Genomic DNA, 18,562 nt, shown 5'->3' on the forward strand with positions numbered 1-18,562 from the left:
AGTACAGCTATTTTACACAACAGCAGTGTGTTTTTAATATTACTTCCTCTTTAGTGCTTGAGATCCATACCTGATTAGTTTAGCTTATTATACTTACTCACATAATTCAGCTCATAATTCAGCTATAATTCATAAGCAGGATTCCCACACATAATGTGACAATGCACTAATGAGGAAAACACTCACCTCATCATAAACATAAATTGAACTCAGTATTATAGATTAAGCCAATGCAAAGATAAGAAATATGCTTCTGTGTTTATGAGTGTGCTTGAGTGCTTAATTGTCTAATTAATTTAATTACGCCCAAGCCATTGAAGAGTGCTTCCTGGAGGAGGCTTTCTCCTACTTACAATGCCTAACAGAAAAACATAAACACATCCAACAAGCTGCACCATCTGAACCTCAACACAATTAAGTGAACTTTAGACCTGACAAGAACGCCTCTGTAAAATAATTTATTAGTTTATGCTTGCTTTAACGGTGTATCACATTACTTGATCGAGGTTCAGGAATATTCATCAACTACAGTATATTTTCTGAAAAAGATGCATTATTTGGCATAATCTCGTAGTTTGTAAATTGCTACTGTAAAATGTATCTTAGGTGATAAACAACTTATAAACAGTATTGAAATGGCCCTGTAGTTTCATAAAAGTGGTTCAAAGAGGCAGGCAGTGCTGAAAGTTGGTGCTGAAAGACAATGCATTTGTAATGTTAAGAGGATGCAGACTAAATAAAAAACTTGCATTTTCTCAGTTAATCTAGTTTGAGTCTAAACTGAGATTTGTAAGTAATTTAGTAAATAACTTAAAACCTTAGCACCCCATTACCCTGTTCTTATGTGTAGCTTATTTTTAAATGAAATGAAATAAAATGTAATAACTTAAATCAAATTCCATCAAATGAAATATTAAAGTCTTAATTGTGGGAGAAATGACTTTATGTAATGCAATTGTAAAATTAAGGATAAATGATTGTAAAACTAGGCTGCAATCCAATTCCTGCTATTTGATCCAAAGTCATGCCTGATGCATGCAAAGCAGTGTAATGAAACATCTTGAAGATATTGACTACCAACTCCGTTATTAGCATCTTGCATCACAGTTTTCCGTTATTTCCCCTGAAGATTGCCACGTTTTTCTTCTGATTAATGAGAACACATGTAAGGCAAGCAAACTATTCAACAAAAAAATAGAAAAATGGTCAACAATATATATATATATTTATATACTTTTTCAAGACTTTTTTATGCCCATGGTGCAAACAGGAATAACAATAACCAGAATTATGATTATAGAGATGATAATCAGTGCCCCTAGTTTACAGGCCCTGGCCCTGCGAAGGTGGGCCTCCTTGCGCCTGAGTAACGCATCATAGCCAGGAGTGTAGGTGTCCTCCATCCAGAAGTCCATGTTGGTGGGGTTCAGAGACTCCTGGCCCTGCGGAGAAGACAAATACTTCAAACAAGGTGCCAAGAGAGAGACTCCAAGTCATTAATTGTACCAAATGCTGGGCACGAAATGTTTCAAGATTTTAGGATCTACTCAGAATTTACTCTCTGCCTCCAATTGCAAAACTAAAGTTGATTGCACCTTTGCTGTTTTAGCACAGACCCTCTGGAACCATCTTCCCCAATATGTCACATTTGCTGGAATGTTTAAAGAGATATATAGAAACCCTCTTATAGATAAGAAAGAGTAGACTTCTCTTTCTGTTGATCCAATAGGCGGTGGGCCAACGGGAGACTTTTTGTATTTAGACGATCCCTGTCAAAGGAGGATCCAATATATTTTGACAACTTCTAGTTTTTAACAAATGAAAAAATTGATTGCCACCCGATACTTCTTGCACATTTTTTGTTTATCTTTAAATTTGTTCAAGTTACATTTTCTGGCAAAGAGAGCAGGTTGCTTTGGGTCTGACATGCATGACATATTTGTAGTTATCATCCAATAGGGTGCTTTAAATGCCTCAATCCCAGTTATTAAATCATGTCAATCATGTGGTTTGAATTATTGAAAAAGTTCAAACGTACAACCACATATTACTGTCAATGAAGCTAACATAAAAAACGATTTTCGATGCAACCACAGACTATAAAATGCAACATTTCGTAGTCAACATTTATCGTTTTGCACATTAGCTACATTGTACTTGCTTGTCGTGACATCTAGATTCAGGGGATTTTAAAATCATATTCACTGAAATTTCTTCCACAAAAACAGCTAGAGGTTTAACCCAAGTTAACGTCTCTAGCTCATAATTGATTGAACACGAATTTTAATATTTTAGAAATATAACTCAATACCATCCTTACTTTTTAATGAAAGAACTTGTATTTTCTGGCATTAATTTACTGGTATACTTAAAAGTTTCTTAAACGTTTTTCAATAGACCTCAAAGTTTCTTGGAATTTTGTTATTATCTATTGTATTTCTTGGGAAATTCAAAATTTTGTCAAAATGAGGAGCATAACGTCCTAAAAACATTATCCAACCACTAGACTACTCTTGTACCCATCTTTTGTGAACATGTGTAGTGCAAAGATTTAACTTGGTGCTTGTTGCTATACCAGCTCACACAGGCTGTCACAGGGACTGGTGCAGCAATTTCACTAACCTCACAAAGATAAAACAAGTCTGGAAAAGAGAAAAGGCGGTTTTAATGCAAGAAGAGGCTGTAAAAGAAAGCTCATATCAAACATGCAATGACTAGGAGGGTGAATGTGGATCTTGAACTTCAACTTTGATTCTTAAACCTGTAGTGGAAAAAAAGAATGGAAATAAGCACCAAGTCACATTGATATTTCACACTTTACATTTCAGAAGAAGCAACGTTTATTATGAAGTACACTTGCACCCCTGTTGCAAAAGTAAAGTACACTTGCACCCCTTGAAGTACACTTGCACCCCTGTTTCACTGTTGCAAAAATATCAATTGCAACAGTGAAAGACCAATTTGAAGGACTGAGAAGATGATTTATTTGATGAATCACACCCCAAACCCACCTGATTCAGTCACAGGAGAGAGGCATGTGGCCATCTAGCCGCAGTGGACACTGTTGAAGAGAAGCACAACATAATAAAGTCCCTCATTCATTCCCTTTACTTCTTAAGTCCATGTACATTGAAGTGCCCAGAAACATTAAAACCACATCCATAAAAAAAAAAAATGGTTGGCTGTATTTCATCTCAAATGATCTACTCAATTGACACACACAGAAGTCAAATCCCAACTTTTTCCCAACATACCTGCTACAATCCCCAAGGGTGGTGGGACAGTCAAGATGATCCGTAGGACTTATTTATGAAAAAAATTCAAGCATTAGTACCCCTTATGTCTGACACACAAGTACTTATTTTAAACAGTTGATGATCTGTGATATTAATAACAGAGGATAAAGGAAAAACATAGGAATAATGGTAGTGGGATAACTTCTGCGGTGCACAATGACCTCTGTGACAACTCATTTGACAAAGCTCCATGATAAATAACTTGCATAGCTAGCATATTCAAATATATTAATACTTACCCTCACATATGGAGTGGTGCTGATGCTGCTGTTACCATGTTCTACCGCTTTCCGTTATATCCATCCTTTGATTCCTCAGTTTAACAGCTGTGCTCAATGCAAATAAATCTGATAGGTTAATGACATCCCTCCGTCAGCATCTTAGCATGCTGGTTCGATATAGTAGGCCGCAGTGTTTGCCAGTTTAATGAACTTTGGACTATGGTTTTGGGAAGATGTGCAAGAATTTTTGGGTTGCAACAAACAGAATTTGATTTACACTTTAGAAATCCAGGTCCTCCCTTAATGGTGATCATTATTTTCTAAAACTAAAGCCGATACGCAACTTCAGCCCACCGCCTACAAGTCTCCTCTTTTGGTTATGTTCTGGTTTTAGTTTGGTTTGTCTCTCAATGTGCTGTGATTATATTGTAATATATATTTTTATTATTTACTAATATTTCTTGTGTGTGTGTGTGTGGGTGTGTGTGTGTGTGTGTGTGTGTGTGTGTGTGTGTGTGTGTGTGTGTGTGTGTGTGTGTGTGTGTGTGTGTGTGTGTGTGTGTGTGTGTGTGTGTGAAGCCCTTTGTAACTGCTTGTTTTAATTAGTGCTATATAAATAATGTATTACTTACTTACTTATTGTTATCGATCGATATTTCTCAACTGTACATTCCTTTCTTTTAAAAAACTGTCCTAAAAGCCTTTCTTCAGCTTTGTAAATTGGCAATATTTCAACATCAGAACAATGTACTCATAATACATTAACAACCAGCAAAACATAGTTTTTTTTCTGAAAGCCCCACGGAAGTATTTTAGTCTTTTTATAGGTCAACAAAGGACGGATCATACCTGCATATTTAAAGGGGAGACGGGGGACTCTCTGTCATGGAGCGCCCAGATTGGTCTTCCCCTCCCCCCAGCCAATCTAGACTCCATGACCTTCCCAGAGCTCATCCCACCCATCAGACTGCTGTCCTTCTGTTTGAACAAGCCCGAGTTAAACACTTGCTCCACCAGTGTTGGGGGCTTCTGAGAAAGCAGGTTGGTTGTGCTGTTGTTGGTCTGATCCACCTGAATAGTGGAAATAGTGAAGAATCCTACAGCTTTAAGATGCCGGTGAAATATGGAATAAAAGAGTATGCCAGGGGCAGGCATTATGAGTATATTACCATCAATTACTTTTATAACTGTTACTACCTTATTATTACCAAGAAGCATTGGGTCACCATCACAAACAGCATTAAGGGTTTAAGTATTATAAGCTAAAAACAGTTTGGGTGTATAAATAAACATTTTTTAAATGTATAATGGAATATCCTGCACAAACATGCATTGACAGATACACACACACAATACTCTCCCATCCACACACAAATTATTTGCAATGGAATTTAAGATAAACAACGTTTTAAAGTAAAAAGTTGATTTACCTGTCCACCTTTTTCATACGAAGAGGACTTGTGGTCTTTGCCTTTAGAGAATGCGACCGCCCATTCCCGTGCAGAGTGGGACACACTGGGACGCTTTGCATCTGAAACCGCCTTCTCCTCGGCATGGGCCCTGGAGGCCCGTCGAGAGGACGCCTCCTTCTTCCCTTCCTTGGAGCCCTTGGAAACCTCAGCCTGATCCGTGCCGCTCTCCATCGGCCCCCCGGCGTTCCACCGGCTCCAGTCCAGGCTGCTGCTGCTGGTCCTCGGGTAGAGAAGCCCGGACACGGACAGAGGCTGGGGCTCTGACGTCTCAGAGCCAGGAGTCACCGGGTGGCTGCTGAACGAGGACACACCGGCGCTGAGGGGCTCTAGCCACCGGCCGCCTCCGGTGCCCCGTCCGCCCCCGACCACGGGCTGCTGGATCTTCTCGTCCAGCCGCTGCAGGGCAGAGAGGACCTGGGAGATCTCCGACTTGACCTCGGCCAGGCCCTCGAGCTGCCGCTCGATCTGGCTCATGCGCAGGAGCAGCTTGCAGACGCTGGCCTTGAGGCCGCCGTCGTCGGTGCTCTCCAGGGAGTGGAAGAGTCTCTGCAGTTGACCCAGGCGTCCCCTCCTCCCCTCGTGGGTGTCCGGGTTCGCGGCCGCCATACCCTCGCTGGGGTGCAGGACGCCCGTCGAGCCGCACATGCTCATGTCGTCCAGGAAACGGAATATGGCGCTGATGTCGTCCTCCCCGAACTCGGGGTCGTCCAGCGAGGTCATGAAGGAGAGGCGGTCGGCGTGGACCATGCTGCGGAGCCTTCTGTGGTCCGGGGCGTCGGTCTGGGTCCCCTGAGCCTTGGCCCCATCGCCTCTGTCCACCATGAGGCTGTTCCTAAACTCCCCTGCCAAAGAGGCCCCGAGGAGGCTGATAGCCGGGGAAGACCGCCGCGGGAACGGAGCCCCTGACGCTTCCAAACCCAACCCCATGCTGCCCACGCCGACCCGGTCCTCCAGACTATGGCTCTTGTTGGTCCACATGGACTTCTGGGTCCTGGGGGGTTGGAGGTGACGTGGGGACCACTCGGCCTTTGACCTCGGCCCAAAGTAGGTGGAGTCCTGCAGGTCATCCAAGCTCTCGTGCTTCACCTGTTGCTCCGGTAAATGCTGAACAGCTGTGGGTGACGGGTAAGGGTTGTTCAGCATCTCAAAGCTAAGGTTATCAAAGGATTTCGGCACTTGACCAGGACTAAGAGACTCACTGCTAATAGTCACCTGGGGTATTAGCGGGGGCTGGTTGTGGAAATCCTTCTTGAAGATGTTTCTCTTCTGGTCGACAGCGGACTCCTGCTCCTCTTCGAACACCTCTGGAGGGACAGACTCTCCACTGGACTCGCTGTCAGTCTCCAGGGGCAGGTACATGTTCTGCATGTCCTGGCTTGTGAACTGATCCCCCGCAAATAAAGGGGAGTTGTGCGGCAGGCTGAAAGACACAGCCCTCGCTCTGGCCGGAGGAGAGGACACGAGTGAGATGGGATCCGGCGGGAGGCTACCGCGCTTGTAGGCTGAATAATTCGATTTGGGGAAGAGTAAGTGCTGATCTATGGGCTTGCTTCCAATGTCAGAGTGGGAACGTGCTCTTTCCCTTCCAGTAAAGCTCAGCAGCTCAGAGGGTCCCAGGGATTGGTCGATGGGGATAGCCGCCTCGCTCCTCGTCGATTGGTTGCCATCATAAGCACCACTTGTCATCTGAATGAGATTGAAGATTGTGACGATATCCGCGGCCACGCCTATCGGGGAAAGCCCCAGATTTCGGACCGCAACGCGGTCCCTGAAGAGGGTAGCAGGGAAGCACGGGTCTTGACTGGCCGCCGCAAACAGCAGGCTCCGGAGCTCCACGAGGTGCTCCAGATCGAACCGGGTGCTGACCATGCGACAGAGGTCCTGGAAAGAGAGCCAGTGGCGCATGTTGGCCAGCTCCTCCAGTATCCCCAGCAGCACCAACGGGTACTCCTGCTGTAGGTTTGCCATGACTGCTCACCTCGAGGGGATTTCTGTGGCCGGGATGTTAAACTGAAAAAGAAAATGGTGGGATGGGATCAGTGATGATAGTAACACATATTGTCTTGTTCTGAATATTTCGATAATTTATCAGGCCTATATTAACGATTTAACAAACCACTAACGATTAAAAAAATACAATTATATATTTTTATCTATGGGCTTACAATATATATTTTTTAAGAAATCCAACTTTATTTGGGCGATTGAGAAGCAATTGTTTTCAGGTAGACACCCAAAATAACCAGGGGTTTTGAGCCGCTCAGATTAAATCTGCTAGAGTCTGACTCTGAACTGAAGCAGCGACCTTGTTTTAGCACCTTAAAATAACTGACCATCTGATGCGGTGACGATCACACGCTGTGCACATCACCAACACACAGCAGTCCAAATTGAAGCTTATTGTGCAATAGTCAGCGATTGACCAATCATCAATTTGGATTTGTCAACAAGCCAATAACAGTGTATACAAGTAAACAATCGCTTAATCAGCAAAGGACAATTAAAACATTGAATAACAAATAAATAGGATACGTGTTTGGTTTTCCAAAAGAAAGATCTCTTTTGTCACGGTTTTATTTAAAACGACATAGCTATAGCTTTAGCCTTGCTTTAAACCCAGTGAGGAGAAGAGGACGTAGCCTAGATATCGACGGTTACCTCAACTCACCCATATCAACTGAGAGAAGGGAGGTCATCTGCCGAACTGGCGCCCGTTAGGTAGACAAATGAGTGCCCAAAACTAGAGTCGAACCAGATCACAATCCGCCCGGTAAATCCAGCCTCGATCATATCGGCTTCCTTGGTGGTCTACTTTATTTGAAACGGCGAATAGCCTGCACCTCAGGCAGAGAGGAGAAATTTAGAAATCAGGTCATCTTCCCACAAGTCCCTGCAGTCCCCTGAGGGACCCGGAGCCTCAGATCCAAACGGCTTCCCCTGTAGATCACTGCCGACACCAGCAAAGTCCTGACAGCTCAGAAGTCACAACGTGCATTGATAAATCAGACGAGACATGTGCTTGGCAAGAGAGCCGCCCGTCCGTTACTATGAGTGGGTAGGGCTAAAGTCCAACGCTAAGCATATTTTTCTCAGATTGCCTGAGAACCCAATTGTTAACCTTTCAAGTGTTTTCACGAATTTGAGATTAATAATGGAAACTAATCGGTTTTCTGCTGATAATCGAGGCTCCAAAAAGCAGCGTAGGCCTACTGGCAGTTACTCATCAATTCAGAAGTGAACTTCTGAGTCCTGTAAGAGTGGACAGAGCATGCCAGTCAGTCCTTCTAGGCTGTTGAGTATTACCCTACATTATCATCCATAAAGGGCTGTACTTAAAACGCCATTAGGGGAGAGGGAGAGGCTTTCAACCCTGAGTAGTAGTGCTTTGCTACAATCAGACTAGACATCTCCTATTCACCTAGGAACTCATCCATCAGCCTCCTGTACTCAGGATCCATGGGAATCGATAGAGTGAAACGTTGATGATGACATGGAGGAAGTGTATTGTGAACCGTGATTGAGTCCAATCGCATGATAATTTGATCCAACAGGTGGTGTATACACGGCTGGAAAATGCATGCTTTATTTATGCATTATTTACTTGGCGGCAGGGTATTCCCAAAAGTAACACGGAACACTTGCCTTTGGATTTCAAGTGGTACAAAGATTGCTCACTTAGATTAAAAACAACAAATTATGCTGATGTTTTTTAAAAGGCTCTGTATTTTCTACATTTATATACAAATCTCTGAATAATTGTAAACATTATAGATGCAGTGGTTATATGTAAAATACAAATATCATTTTACAATATAGTTTCAAAATTAAATGAGAAAAAATACATATCCCATTGCTGTACAAACAGTTTTGTGAAAAAACATGTTGATGTCAGATGAGTTGAGATTCCCGCTCCCTGTTCTTCTTTTGAGGTGCTTTTGGAGCGGTCGCTACTGTTGGAGTCAGAGAGGGATTCTTAGCAGGATCCAGATCTGGATTCAGGGCCAGCAGATTCATGATGTCGTGACTCACAACATCTGTGGAAATGCTCCATTATCAACAACAATAACATATTGATCTAATTAGAGGTGTAGAAAAACATTATACATTATGCATGTTTAATTTATCTTCAACCCTTTACTAATCTACTATGTTCTAATAAATTCATTTATAATTATAAAAGGTCTCATAACAAGGCAAAGCTACCACTATATGTCCGTCCATCCAGCACTTATTGAATTCCAAACCTTTCCAGGAATGAGGGATCCCTGTTCTCCTGCCCTTTAGAGTTCTTAGTCTCTAGGTAAGGTATCTGATTTTTCCTAAGGGGGATTAATGAAGTTGTATCTAATCTAATATTGCAAGACTATGAAGCGTTTGGATCCGTCACAGTGATCAAGGGCTATACAAATACAATTGTCTTGATTCCTATGGATTTATCATTCTTTTTGTAACCCAATATTTGCTACTTAATCATAGAAAGAGTCCTGACCAGAGTTCTCCTCCTGGATAGTGGGGTCCAGACGGGTGTTTTGGAGAGACACCCGGGCCAGGGAAGCCACCTCCGTAATAAAGGCTTCCTCTGCTTCCTAATGGACCCAACAGTGCATTACTTACAACAACCGTTTCGTTCAGATAATGATTGAAATCAAGATATCTGAAATGATTCTCCAAATAAGACTGAAGATACTGTATGACTACGAGTGGCAAGGAACATGGAAGTGCAGCACTTACCAGCAACTGTGCTTTGACCTTTTCCATGGCCTGGTCCTCGGAAACTCTTTGCTGCCTCAGAGTCTCAAACAGCACCTCCTGTCCGAGGTCGTAGTGCTCCAGCAACTTCCTTTTGTGTTGTTCAACCCTTTAAGCCAAAAAACAAAAACATACAGAGGTCAGGTGAGGCGTGACAGTGGTATGAAAATGGATCGTCGAGGGGTTAGATGTACCTCTTTTGAAACTCTTTAGACGTCAGGTTCCTCTCCCAGTTGGCCAGCTCTCTCAGCAAGCCCTGGTGGAAGAGATGGCTGCTCTCTCGCCTCGCATTCTCTTCTGCAGAGATTTAGAATAACCCATCCGTCACACATGGAAAAATCCTCTATGACTTAGGTGCTTGTCACCATAGCGCTGCAGCCAGGTTTCAAAATGAACACCTGGCACTAGCCAATAGCAGATAGATTTAAACATTTGGCAGGTAAAACAATTCCTGTTATATATCAAAACCATTGCTGGGCTGCCTTCAACTCTGGCAGGTTTAATAGACATTATTCTAATAGTTAATCTTGGGCCATGGCTGTACTCCCACGTCCTTTCAATTAAACCTCCTTCAAACATTTGACTAAATAAAGAACTTGAACTTGAATAACGCTATCTCTCTTTTGTTTTTGACAAGACTTGTACCTCACCACTTCCGTAAAATTCTGTGTATGGAGACCTACACTAAACAATACTAATTGGAATATATTATGGACAGCATAGTGAGTGTGTGTGTGTTGATCCTTCCACCTCACCTCTTACTGACTGCCGTGTGCTTGACTGTTCCTCCTGCAGTCTGGTGGTGACGTCCTCCATGTGAGAGTAGTAACCCTGAACCAGGGCACTGAGGGAGTCCTTGGTTAGGTACACGCTCTCAGAGGCAACCTCAGCCAGGTGATGCTGCAGCATACGGGAACACCGGGCCGCGAAAGAGTTTGTGTTGAAAGAAAAAGGCAAAAGAAAGAAAAATAGTTGTTTAGCAGATTTGTATTATCCAAAGCTATATACTGTGAATTTATTTAGATGCATCTTGTTAAAGGTGACATATTATACCACCAGGTGCGAGTGTGATTAACTGTTACAAGCCATTTTGAAAATCTGCCTCTTCTGACATCGTAGGTGGGCGTGTCCACCTAGATATATGACGGATAGAGACTGTAGCAACGTTTGCTACAGTCCACTGGGCAGGCTGGTGGACTGATCTGTCCAGCATTCATCTAGGTGACACGCCCACTTGTGATGTCAGAAGAGGCAGATTTGCAAAACGGTTTGTAACGGCTAATCAAACTCACACCTTGTCGTATAATATGTCACCTTTAATGATCAGCGTCTTGCTCAGGGTTGCGTACAGATTCACTGCGGATATTTGGCTTCAAACCCTCTGGCTAGGAGTTAGACACCCCACCACTACAGTACTATACAGCCCTCCCACTCTAGTTTCTACTTTATTTAAATCATTAAGCCACCTTAAAAAAACATGATTGTACCAAAGTGCAAAGTACAGATGCATGTTTTATACATTTAGCCTTAAGTGCATTTGCATCCCCACAGTAATTATGTGGAACAGATAAATTGAGGCACATTGAAAGAACCACTCTTCTGCATCGCGAACCACTCTTCTGCATTGTGAACCACTCTTCTGCATTGTGAACCACTCTTCTGCATCACGTGGAGGCACATTTAGCTTTTTTTTACAATCAGATCATCTCAAAACTATGACCACTAGACAGGATGAAAACACGAGTCAGCATACCTTCAGTCCGTCGGTGTCCTGTGGGCGGGTGGGCCATTCCAGCGGGGCCGTGGCCCCCATCCGCCCCCAGACCCTGTGGCTGAGGGCGTTGCCCACCAGCAGCTGGGCGTGCCTCTGCAGGAGCTCGGTGCCCGTCTCCAGCTCCGAGAGGAACTCCTGCTGGAAGCTGTGGTCCACCAGCTGGCTCTCGGCCCCCAGGTGTCTCTCTGCCAGGCTGGCCCCGCTGTCCTGCGTTGGCATGGAGCAATCATTGGCTCACGGCTCCCCTGGGAGGAGGGACTAATTGCGTTCCATTATTGAACAGGATGAGGGGCCGGACTGCGGTGTTTGTTGTTTTCGACAGAGAAAAGCGAGAAGGGTTTTGTTTGCATTTTCATAGCAAACTGCCTCTGTCTGCACCGTACAAGAGGAAGATATCACAGTAGAGACATGCTTCAGATGATTTATGACTGAGCTTATCGTTATCGTCCCCAGTTATAACAAAAACAACAAGCTGTGCAAACCTTGCGTTGATCTTTCGTGGCTGAATTGTCGTTTTCCTGGCTTTGGTTGTGGTCTTCTCTCAGCAGGTCTCTGAAGTCTGTTTGAGCCAGAGCTTTCAGCTTGGACAGCCTCATTTCCCTTAGCACATGCAGACAGAAGTGCCTGGACACAAAGTGTGTCTGCACTGCCACCAGGAGGCGCTCCTGTTTCTTTTCCAGCAGCATCCCCACCGGTCTGGAAAACAGTGTATGCTACTTTTATAATGCTAAAAACACTAATGTAATATATTTGATCTATAAACATTCAATAAGAGCCACTCAATAAAACTCAACAAAACAGTAAGTATCCCAGAGATAATACGTCTCTTTTAGCAATAAGGGCATCGTGTATCATCTTAGATAATGCATGGGCGGTTCTTTCCATCGACTCTAGTTAATTCAAAGTGAGGTTTGATCCTGTTTTGACCTCACCTGTCCAGCATGTAGCTCTGCCTGACAACTGTGGTCTGGAGCATCTTCATCTGCTGCTCTGTCAGATGCCTGAGGCAAGCCAGCACCACAGCAGTCTCTTCACCCCAGAGCTGGAGCAGCACAAGCACATCACAGAATTGGGCTTGAGAGGCCGGATCATGTTGCATTGGCTTCTTGAAAACATGCTCACTCACACTTAAGTGTGATGAAATACAATTTGATTGATTTGATGATTTCAAAATTGCATTCAAAGCCTTCTTGCATAGTAGTATATGGATGTTTAAGTATGAGACTGAAACCACATTTCCCTCCAACATGATTATTAAGGGTTTAATACAGTCTAAAAATCAACATCATTGATTAAACTATAAAAGTGTGAATTGCACTAAGTCAGTGTTCTTTGAAAGACCATCAACTATGATAGTGGCTTATTTCCTGGCTCTAAACTGAACCTTGAAAGGTTGTAGCGCTTCATGGGCTCAGATTTTATTGAAATGTCCACTGCAAGCAATTCACGAAACACATTTAAAGCAGCTTAAGATGTACAGCTGTGCCCATCCCCGATGTGACTACCTGTCTATCCTGATCCATCTGAGCCCTCATGTCCTCCAGTTGCATCTTGGTCCCAACCTCCGCCTGCTGCCGCTGTGTGGCCAGCTTATCCTCTAGATCCAACCACAGCTTGCTGCAGTGCTCAACAGAGAGCTGTGGCCTGGGAGCAAGACTGCCGAGGAAGACCTTCTTGGCCTCCTCGCCCACTCTCCTCGACCATGAAGAGTGAAGTTTCTAGAGAAGTAAAAAATGGAATGGCCGGAAAATTCAATATAAATCTATTATATTCTTATTGAATGCTTAGAATGATAGAGTGGATGTGGACACAGAATACACAGACGCACTAACACCTACCCTCCATAGATCGCAGAGGGCTTCGACCACTCTGTCATCCTGTTTCAACTCCAGGCTGATGCTCTGCTGCCTGTGTTTGGCCTGCAGCTCCTTATACACCTGACAGGGTCATCAAGATTCACACATGAACAAACGCTGAAACCTGGGTCACTAAAGCAGATGACAAAGGTGTTAATCCTGGGGATATACATTTGCATGATCCTAAAAGGAACTGGATAGAGAGATACAGCCTTCCGTAGCCACCATGTCTGTTTAATTCATTGTTGTACAGCTCAGTGTTTGGTGCCCCGAGCTCGTTTTGATTGGTTAAAGCAAAGCAGAGCAGTTGAAAGGGGTTGACTGCTGTTTTGTGAGGCAGAAAAAAAGACCACAAGATTTGTTCGATTTTAAACGATAACCTGTTTCAAAGCCAATTTGTCAAGTTGTCCAAGAGGGGATCTAGGAAGACTTACCTGCCTGCTTGGTTCGTCTATAGTCCATGCTGCATGGTATAGCATGTGAGCAAGAATAGCCAGCAGCAAGGGCAATACGACATCCCTATTGGTTAGTGGTATGAAGTCATGGTTCTGACCTTGATGAAGTGATGTAGGTCACCGTGGGCTTGTGCTGAATCCAGCGCTTGGCTTCTCTCCCGGGCCTGGCTGCTCTGCAGCTTCTGACTCTTGCTCTCGGTCCTCCTCCACTTCTCACTCGCCAGCTCCTTGGCTTTCTTCACACAGTCTGGAACACACCGACAGGTTGGCTGACTGTGGATACCAATATTCTGCACATCATTTTGTTCATTACGTATCCAATACCTGGTCTTCTGTAGTGTGAACAATCTAGGTCAAGCCGGAGCTTCCTGTCTAGTGGGTATAAAAGTGTGCTAGTTATAGGAATTTGATTAATCTATGTTTATTGACATTTTTAACTATGAATGGAATTCATAGTTTAAAAGAATGGAATTGTAAGAAAAATAAATGTAATAAATAGTTTATTTTCCCAAAAATGTACATGTCATAGCGGTCATAGTATTGGTCACACAATGTCAAAATTATGGCTGTCTGATTGTTTAAATAAAAAACTTCTTGCAACCTGCTTGAAATAACAGGTACCACATTCAGTGAAATGGTGCAGGAGCCTGACCTTAATTAAGAAGACAAGAAGGTTCCTGGAAAAAAAAATCTATTTTCAGATAGGATCTTGAAATATAAAAAGTAGGACACATGGGTAAGTTCCATCGGTTTAGGGATGAGAATAATTTGTGTGTTGTCTTGGAAACCAGATTGATGACAATGTCTTTGTATATACATAAAATCGACATTAACACCTGAATGTACAAACACTGTCAGCCTGTACTACAGCATTACTCCTACCCTCGGTGCACAGCTCAAGGCACTCCTTCAGACTGCACTGCATTTCCGACAGCATCTTCTCCATCAGGTCAAAGGTCAAGGTGTCTTCTCCGGAGAGCTGCTCCAGTGCCGTGGCAACCAGGGCTTGCCTCAGAGACACTTCCTGTCTGAGTAAGGCGGGTTTGGCCTGAAAAAGATACATCAACTCCTCCCACCACAGCAGCCTCTGCTGGATGCTCTATAGAGAAGGATCAATAAAACATAAGCAGTTATAAAATGCATGCATGGAGAATATGTTTCTCTGTAAATAATTACTTTTGATTAATAATTACAGAGGCTGTTGTGTGTTCCATAATTAAAAAGTTATTTGCCCAACATATAAGCATACAGTGTTTGGAACAACAAGCTATTGTATCCTCCTGAACGATATTATTTTTTTGAATAAGATCTACATTCTTAAAACAATTTTTAGAAGCATGGTGGATATTGTGAATGACTTATCTCACTTGCAAAAAGAGCTGGGCGAAATTTTGAAGAATAGATACCGAAATGATGGATGCGTTCTCCTCCTCTCACCTTTAGGCCTGCTTCCTGAGCAGCCATCCAGTGGTTCTCTAGCAGTACCAGAGTGTGGATGAGAGAGTTGATGATGGCCTGGGCTTCCTCTGTCGGCAGAACGCTGTCCTTACCCAACAGATGCTGGCACAAGTGCTCCACCTGCTGGCCAAATACTTCAGTCTGTTGATGAGAAGAAGTGGATGTCATAGGTCAGCCCTTCTTCAACTTTTCAAAACCAGGGACCAAGAATAGCTTGATCCTCAGCTTCTTGGACCCACTAAGCCATACATATACAGAACTTTAAATGGCCAATTAAAATAAATGTCAAAATTAAGTGTGTTTGTTTCCAATCAGTGGTTGGTTCAATAATTTTTCAGGGGGATTCTTCGACTGCAAATACTGTGTTCTGATGGATTAATAAGTATTTGGTTCACTTTTCAACTAACGTGAAGCCCAGGTTTATAATCGAATGTAATTCGGTTTACTGTGGCCCAGTAGCCGCTGGTCCATGGCCCAGTAGCCACTGCTCCATGGCCCAGTAGCCACTGCTCCATGGCCCAGTAGCCACTGCTCCATGGCCCAGTAGCCACTGCTCCATGGACCAGTAGCCACTGCTCCATGGCCCAGTAGCCACTGCTCCATGGCCCAGTAGCCACTGCTCCATGGCCCAGTAGCCACTGCTCCATGGCCCGATGCTTGACCTGACCCATGATCTGAGAAATCCTGTCACAGTTAATAGTGCTAATTCCCCCTTACTCCTTGTAGCATGACCTCCGGGTAGACCACAAGAGGGCAGTAAGCGGTCTAGAAAGCCGCTTGTTGCCATTCCTCCTATGAGTTACCATTTGAAGCCCGTGCTCCAGAAGGTCTTTATGGGTCCTCTCTATCTCCTCCAGGGTACAGGGAGAATCTGTCTCAGCAGTCTTTTCAGAGGCCGTCTTGGAAGTTAACCGTTTCCTCAGTGTTTCAACTTCCTGACATAAAAAAAGAAAAAGAAAACAGTTAAACTAAGAACACCTTCCTACAGTTATATACAATATTATAAGCAGTGTTGACAATTCAGCAATACTGTTGCATTAATGCATCAGTACATACACAAAAGTACATACAAGTATGAATAAAAAGTAATTTAAGAATTTGTGTCTACCTTTTCCTGCATTACAATGAGGTTCTTGAAGAAGTCTTCCTCATTTTTATTCTTTGGAAACCGCTGACTGCATATCATTTTCACCATTCGGAGAAAGATCTACAAGTAGAAACAAGTTAAGAGACTAAACTGAAAGAAACAGTGCTATATATCAGGGCTGTAGTGGAACATTGTGCTCACCCACCTGACACTTCTCCTCCTGGAGGCCACAACACTGTTGCTGCACGTCCTGCAGGGCAAGACAGTAGAGACCGATACGTCCCTCAAACCTGGGGAGACAGCACCAGCAAAACTGCTCCATTGGCCACACCACATTGAATTCATTATCGATTAATCTCTCGATCATAAATGAAAATGCACACAAGTTAGACAACACCCAGAGCCTACAACACTTACAAGTAATCTAGAACAAAACAAAAAAACAACTAAAGTATACATTTTTTAAGAAAAGAGAAAATCAACCAAATATTGTCTATAATCAACAAACATATACATATTGTAATACATTTCAACTCCTGCTCATCCATTCTGACTCAACTAAGTAAATCATGCCAAGCCAGGACATGCATAGCAAAGAGAGGGCTAAACATTATTAGTCAAGCACCAGAGATCGAGAGTAGCATCGAGAGACTTATACCCAGTTTGAGTGAGTGTGTGTGGGTAATGGGGGGCCCTGGAGAAGCTCTGGTTCTGGAGGCTCCTGGGCACCAGAGAGGAGGAGATGAACTGGCTGCTGTCATCATTGTCCTGCTCCTGGCTTAGGGACTCTCCGGTGGAGGAGTCCTCGTTGGAGCCAGCGGGAAGCTTTGAGCGCTCGTGTACCGAGGGATTGGACGCTCCGTCTGCTAACGGCTAACAGTGTCAAGCAAAAACATTAAGTTACATTATAAAGATCGTATTGTGCATCTAGTCATTTTAAGTAGTCGTATGTAGCTTTTGATGTCAAATCCCCAAGATTTTCAATGGCGTTTTACGAAGCATTTTGGTGTTTAGACTGACTGTTACAAAACGTTTTAATCAGATCATTGCCATGGTGAATACTGTAAGTGATAGTGGGCATTTTCTTCAATAAGTAAATAGATCTGTACTTAAGTGTAGGCCTATGATGAGTGAGCGTGTGTGTGTGTTTGTTTGGGTGGTCTTACCCTGTATTTCTGGTTGATGGGGTAAACCACTTTTGCTCTCGATGCAAACGCGGCAACATCACTGTTGATGGGTGGCATCTTTTTTTCCTGGACAATGTGGGTGAGTAAATGTTTAGATGATGATCTCATTCACATCAAACATGACCATATGAATTGAATGTTTTGAAGACATGCTCTGTGATAAATAATCGATATCAATAGTGATGGTGGAGCATCATCCTACAACTTTTGCAGCCGAGGAACTTGTCACATCTTTTCGGTTGTTGCTGATGTGGTCACTTTGATGGTTGTCCACGTTTTCTTCGGCTGGCTCAAGTAACCTTCTAGCATTGTTTCCCTATTTGAAAGAGAAAAAAAGTTTACGTTCCTGTTGTGGTGTGTGTGTGTGTGTGTGTGTGTGTGTGTGTGTGTGTGTGTGTGTGTGTGTGTGTGTGTGTGTGTGTGTGTGTGTGTGTGTGTGTGTGTGTCTAACCTGTCTTGTTAAAAGCATGGGCTTCAGACAGAACACATACAACAGAGCAGCGGTAACAATGCCCAAAAGACCCCCAGAGACAGTCAATGCTGTGAGCAGTCCTGTAAATATCTGCACCGATTCGGGGAAAGTGACCAACACATCAATGGCGCATTCTGCCACCGCATTCTGGTTTGTCATTATTGAGAATCACAGCAAGAGACAGGCTGAAGTAAACGCAAACGATTCGTAAATTCTTCATGAAAGTCGTTGCTCGGATGATGTTTGGAAAGTCCGCTTATACATGCTTCAGCAGTCAAACTGCAAAATACGCAAAGGAAAGGGTAAAAGCAGAGGCATGAGAATTAACTTCGAGGGACAACAACAAAGTAAATGGAACAGCGATACCAAGCCGTGGACGCAGATTTGATGATGCCATTCCCGTTAAATCCAAGGAGGAGCCTTTTTTCCCTAACTTTTTGCAGTGATAAGTCCGCTGAAATCACGTTAAACACGTTTCCTGTTGTCCCTTCAAAATAAAATGCTTTTCCTATACCAACTAATTAAATTGGAAATG

At 43.4% G+C, this 18,562-nt stretch overlaps 2 protein-coding genes across 6 annotated transcripts; both read right to left on the minus strand.

Annotated features, from left to right (window-relative positions):
• Positions 1-1,208: 1,208 nt before the first annotated feature.
• Positions 1,209-8,397, minus strand: LOC115556923 (major intrinsically disordered Notch2-binding receptor 1). 2 transcript variants are annotated; one of them, XR_003979145.1, is made up of 6 exons: positions 7,658-8,251; positions 4,948-6,999; positions 4,367-4,588; positions 3,255-3,622; positions 3,012-3,061; positions 1,533-2,761 (listed from the first exon to the last, which is right to left on the minus strand). XR_003979145.1 is itself a non-coding variant. In XM_030374347.1 (4 exons), exons 2-4 carry the CDS (start codon positions 6,955-6,957, stop codon positions 1,239-1,241), a joined length of 2,436 nt encoding a protein of 811 aa, XP_030230207.1. In that variant the 5' UTR covers positions 6,958-6,999; positions 7,658-8,397; the 3' UTR covers positions 1,209-1,238. The 2 variants fall into 2 exon arrangements, 1 of the variants encoding a protein (XP_030230207.1); XM_030374347.1 differs by lacking the exons at positions 1,533-2,761; positions 3,012-3,061; positions 3,255-3,622 and adding an exon at positions 1,209-1,442 and having other exon boundaries at positions 7,658-8,397.
• Positions 8,398-8,546: 149 nt separating this feature from the next.
• On the minus strand, positions 8,547-18,482 carry evc (EvC ciliary complex subunit 1). 4 transcript variants are annotated; one of them, XM_030374343.1, is made up of 20 exons: positions 18,007-18,482; positions 17,761-17,871; positions 17,535-17,621; positions 17,027-17,241; positions 16,574-16,658; positions 16,390-16,488; positions 16,085-16,216; positions 15,261-15,422; positions 14,706-14,922; positions 13,922-14,070; positions 13,351-13,449; positions 13,018-13,230; positions 12,445-12,554; positions 11,995-12,208; positions 11,492-11,719; positions 10,494-10,638; positions 9,933-10,035; positions 9,721-9,847; positions 9,479-9,575; positions 8,547-9,023 (listed from the first exon to the last, which is right to left on the minus strand). In XM_030374343.1, exons 1-20 carry the CDS (start codon positions 18,184-18,186, stop codon positions 8,878-8,880), a joined length of 2,919 nt encoding a protein of 972 aa, XP_030230203.1. In that variant the 5' UTR covers positions 18,187-18,482; the 3' UTR covers positions 8,547-8,877. The 4 variants fall into 4 exon arrangements, with proteins under 4 accessions (XP_030230203.1, XP_030230202.1, XP_030230205.1 ...); XM_030374342.1 differs by having other exon boundaries at positions 17,758-17,871; positions 18,007-18,481; XM_030374345.1 differs by having other exon boundaries at positions 17,758-17,871; positions 18,394-18,471.
• Positions 18,483-18,562: the final 80 nt, after the last annotated feature.

The sequence above is a fragment of the Gadus morhua genome, chromosome 13, assembly GCF_902167405.1.
Source record: "Gadus morhua chromosome 13, gadMor3.0, whole genome shotgun sequence".
Taxonomy (NCBI): Eukaryota; Metazoa; Chordata; class Actinopteri; order Gadiformes; family Gadidae; genus Gadus; species Gadus morhua.

Coding starts and splice junctions, on each gene's coding strand:
- LOC115556923 (XM_030374347.1), bottom strand. CDS start 6,957: ATGGCAAACCTACAGCAGGAGTACCCGTTGGTGCTGCTGGGGATACTG. Junction 4,589..4,947: donor CGTATGAAAAAGGTGGACAG/GTAAATCAACTT, acceptor TCCACTATTCAG/GTGGATCAGACCAACAACAG. Junction 1,443..4,366: donor TCTCCCCTTTAAATATGCAG/GTATGATCCGTC, acceptor TCTTCTCCGCAG/GGCCAGGAGTCTCTGAACCC.
- evc (XM_030374342.1), bottom strand. CDS start 18,186: ATGACAAACCAGAATGCGGTGGCAGAATGCGCCATTGATGTGTTGGTC. Junction 17,622..17,757: donor GTTCCTCGGCTGCAAAAGTT/GTAGGATGATGC, acceptor CACATTGTCCAG/GAAAAAAAGATGCCACCCAT. Junction 9,848..9,932: donor TCTAAAGAGTTTCAAAAGAG/GTACATCTAACC, acceptor TTTGGCTTAAAG/GGTTGAACAACACAAAAGGA.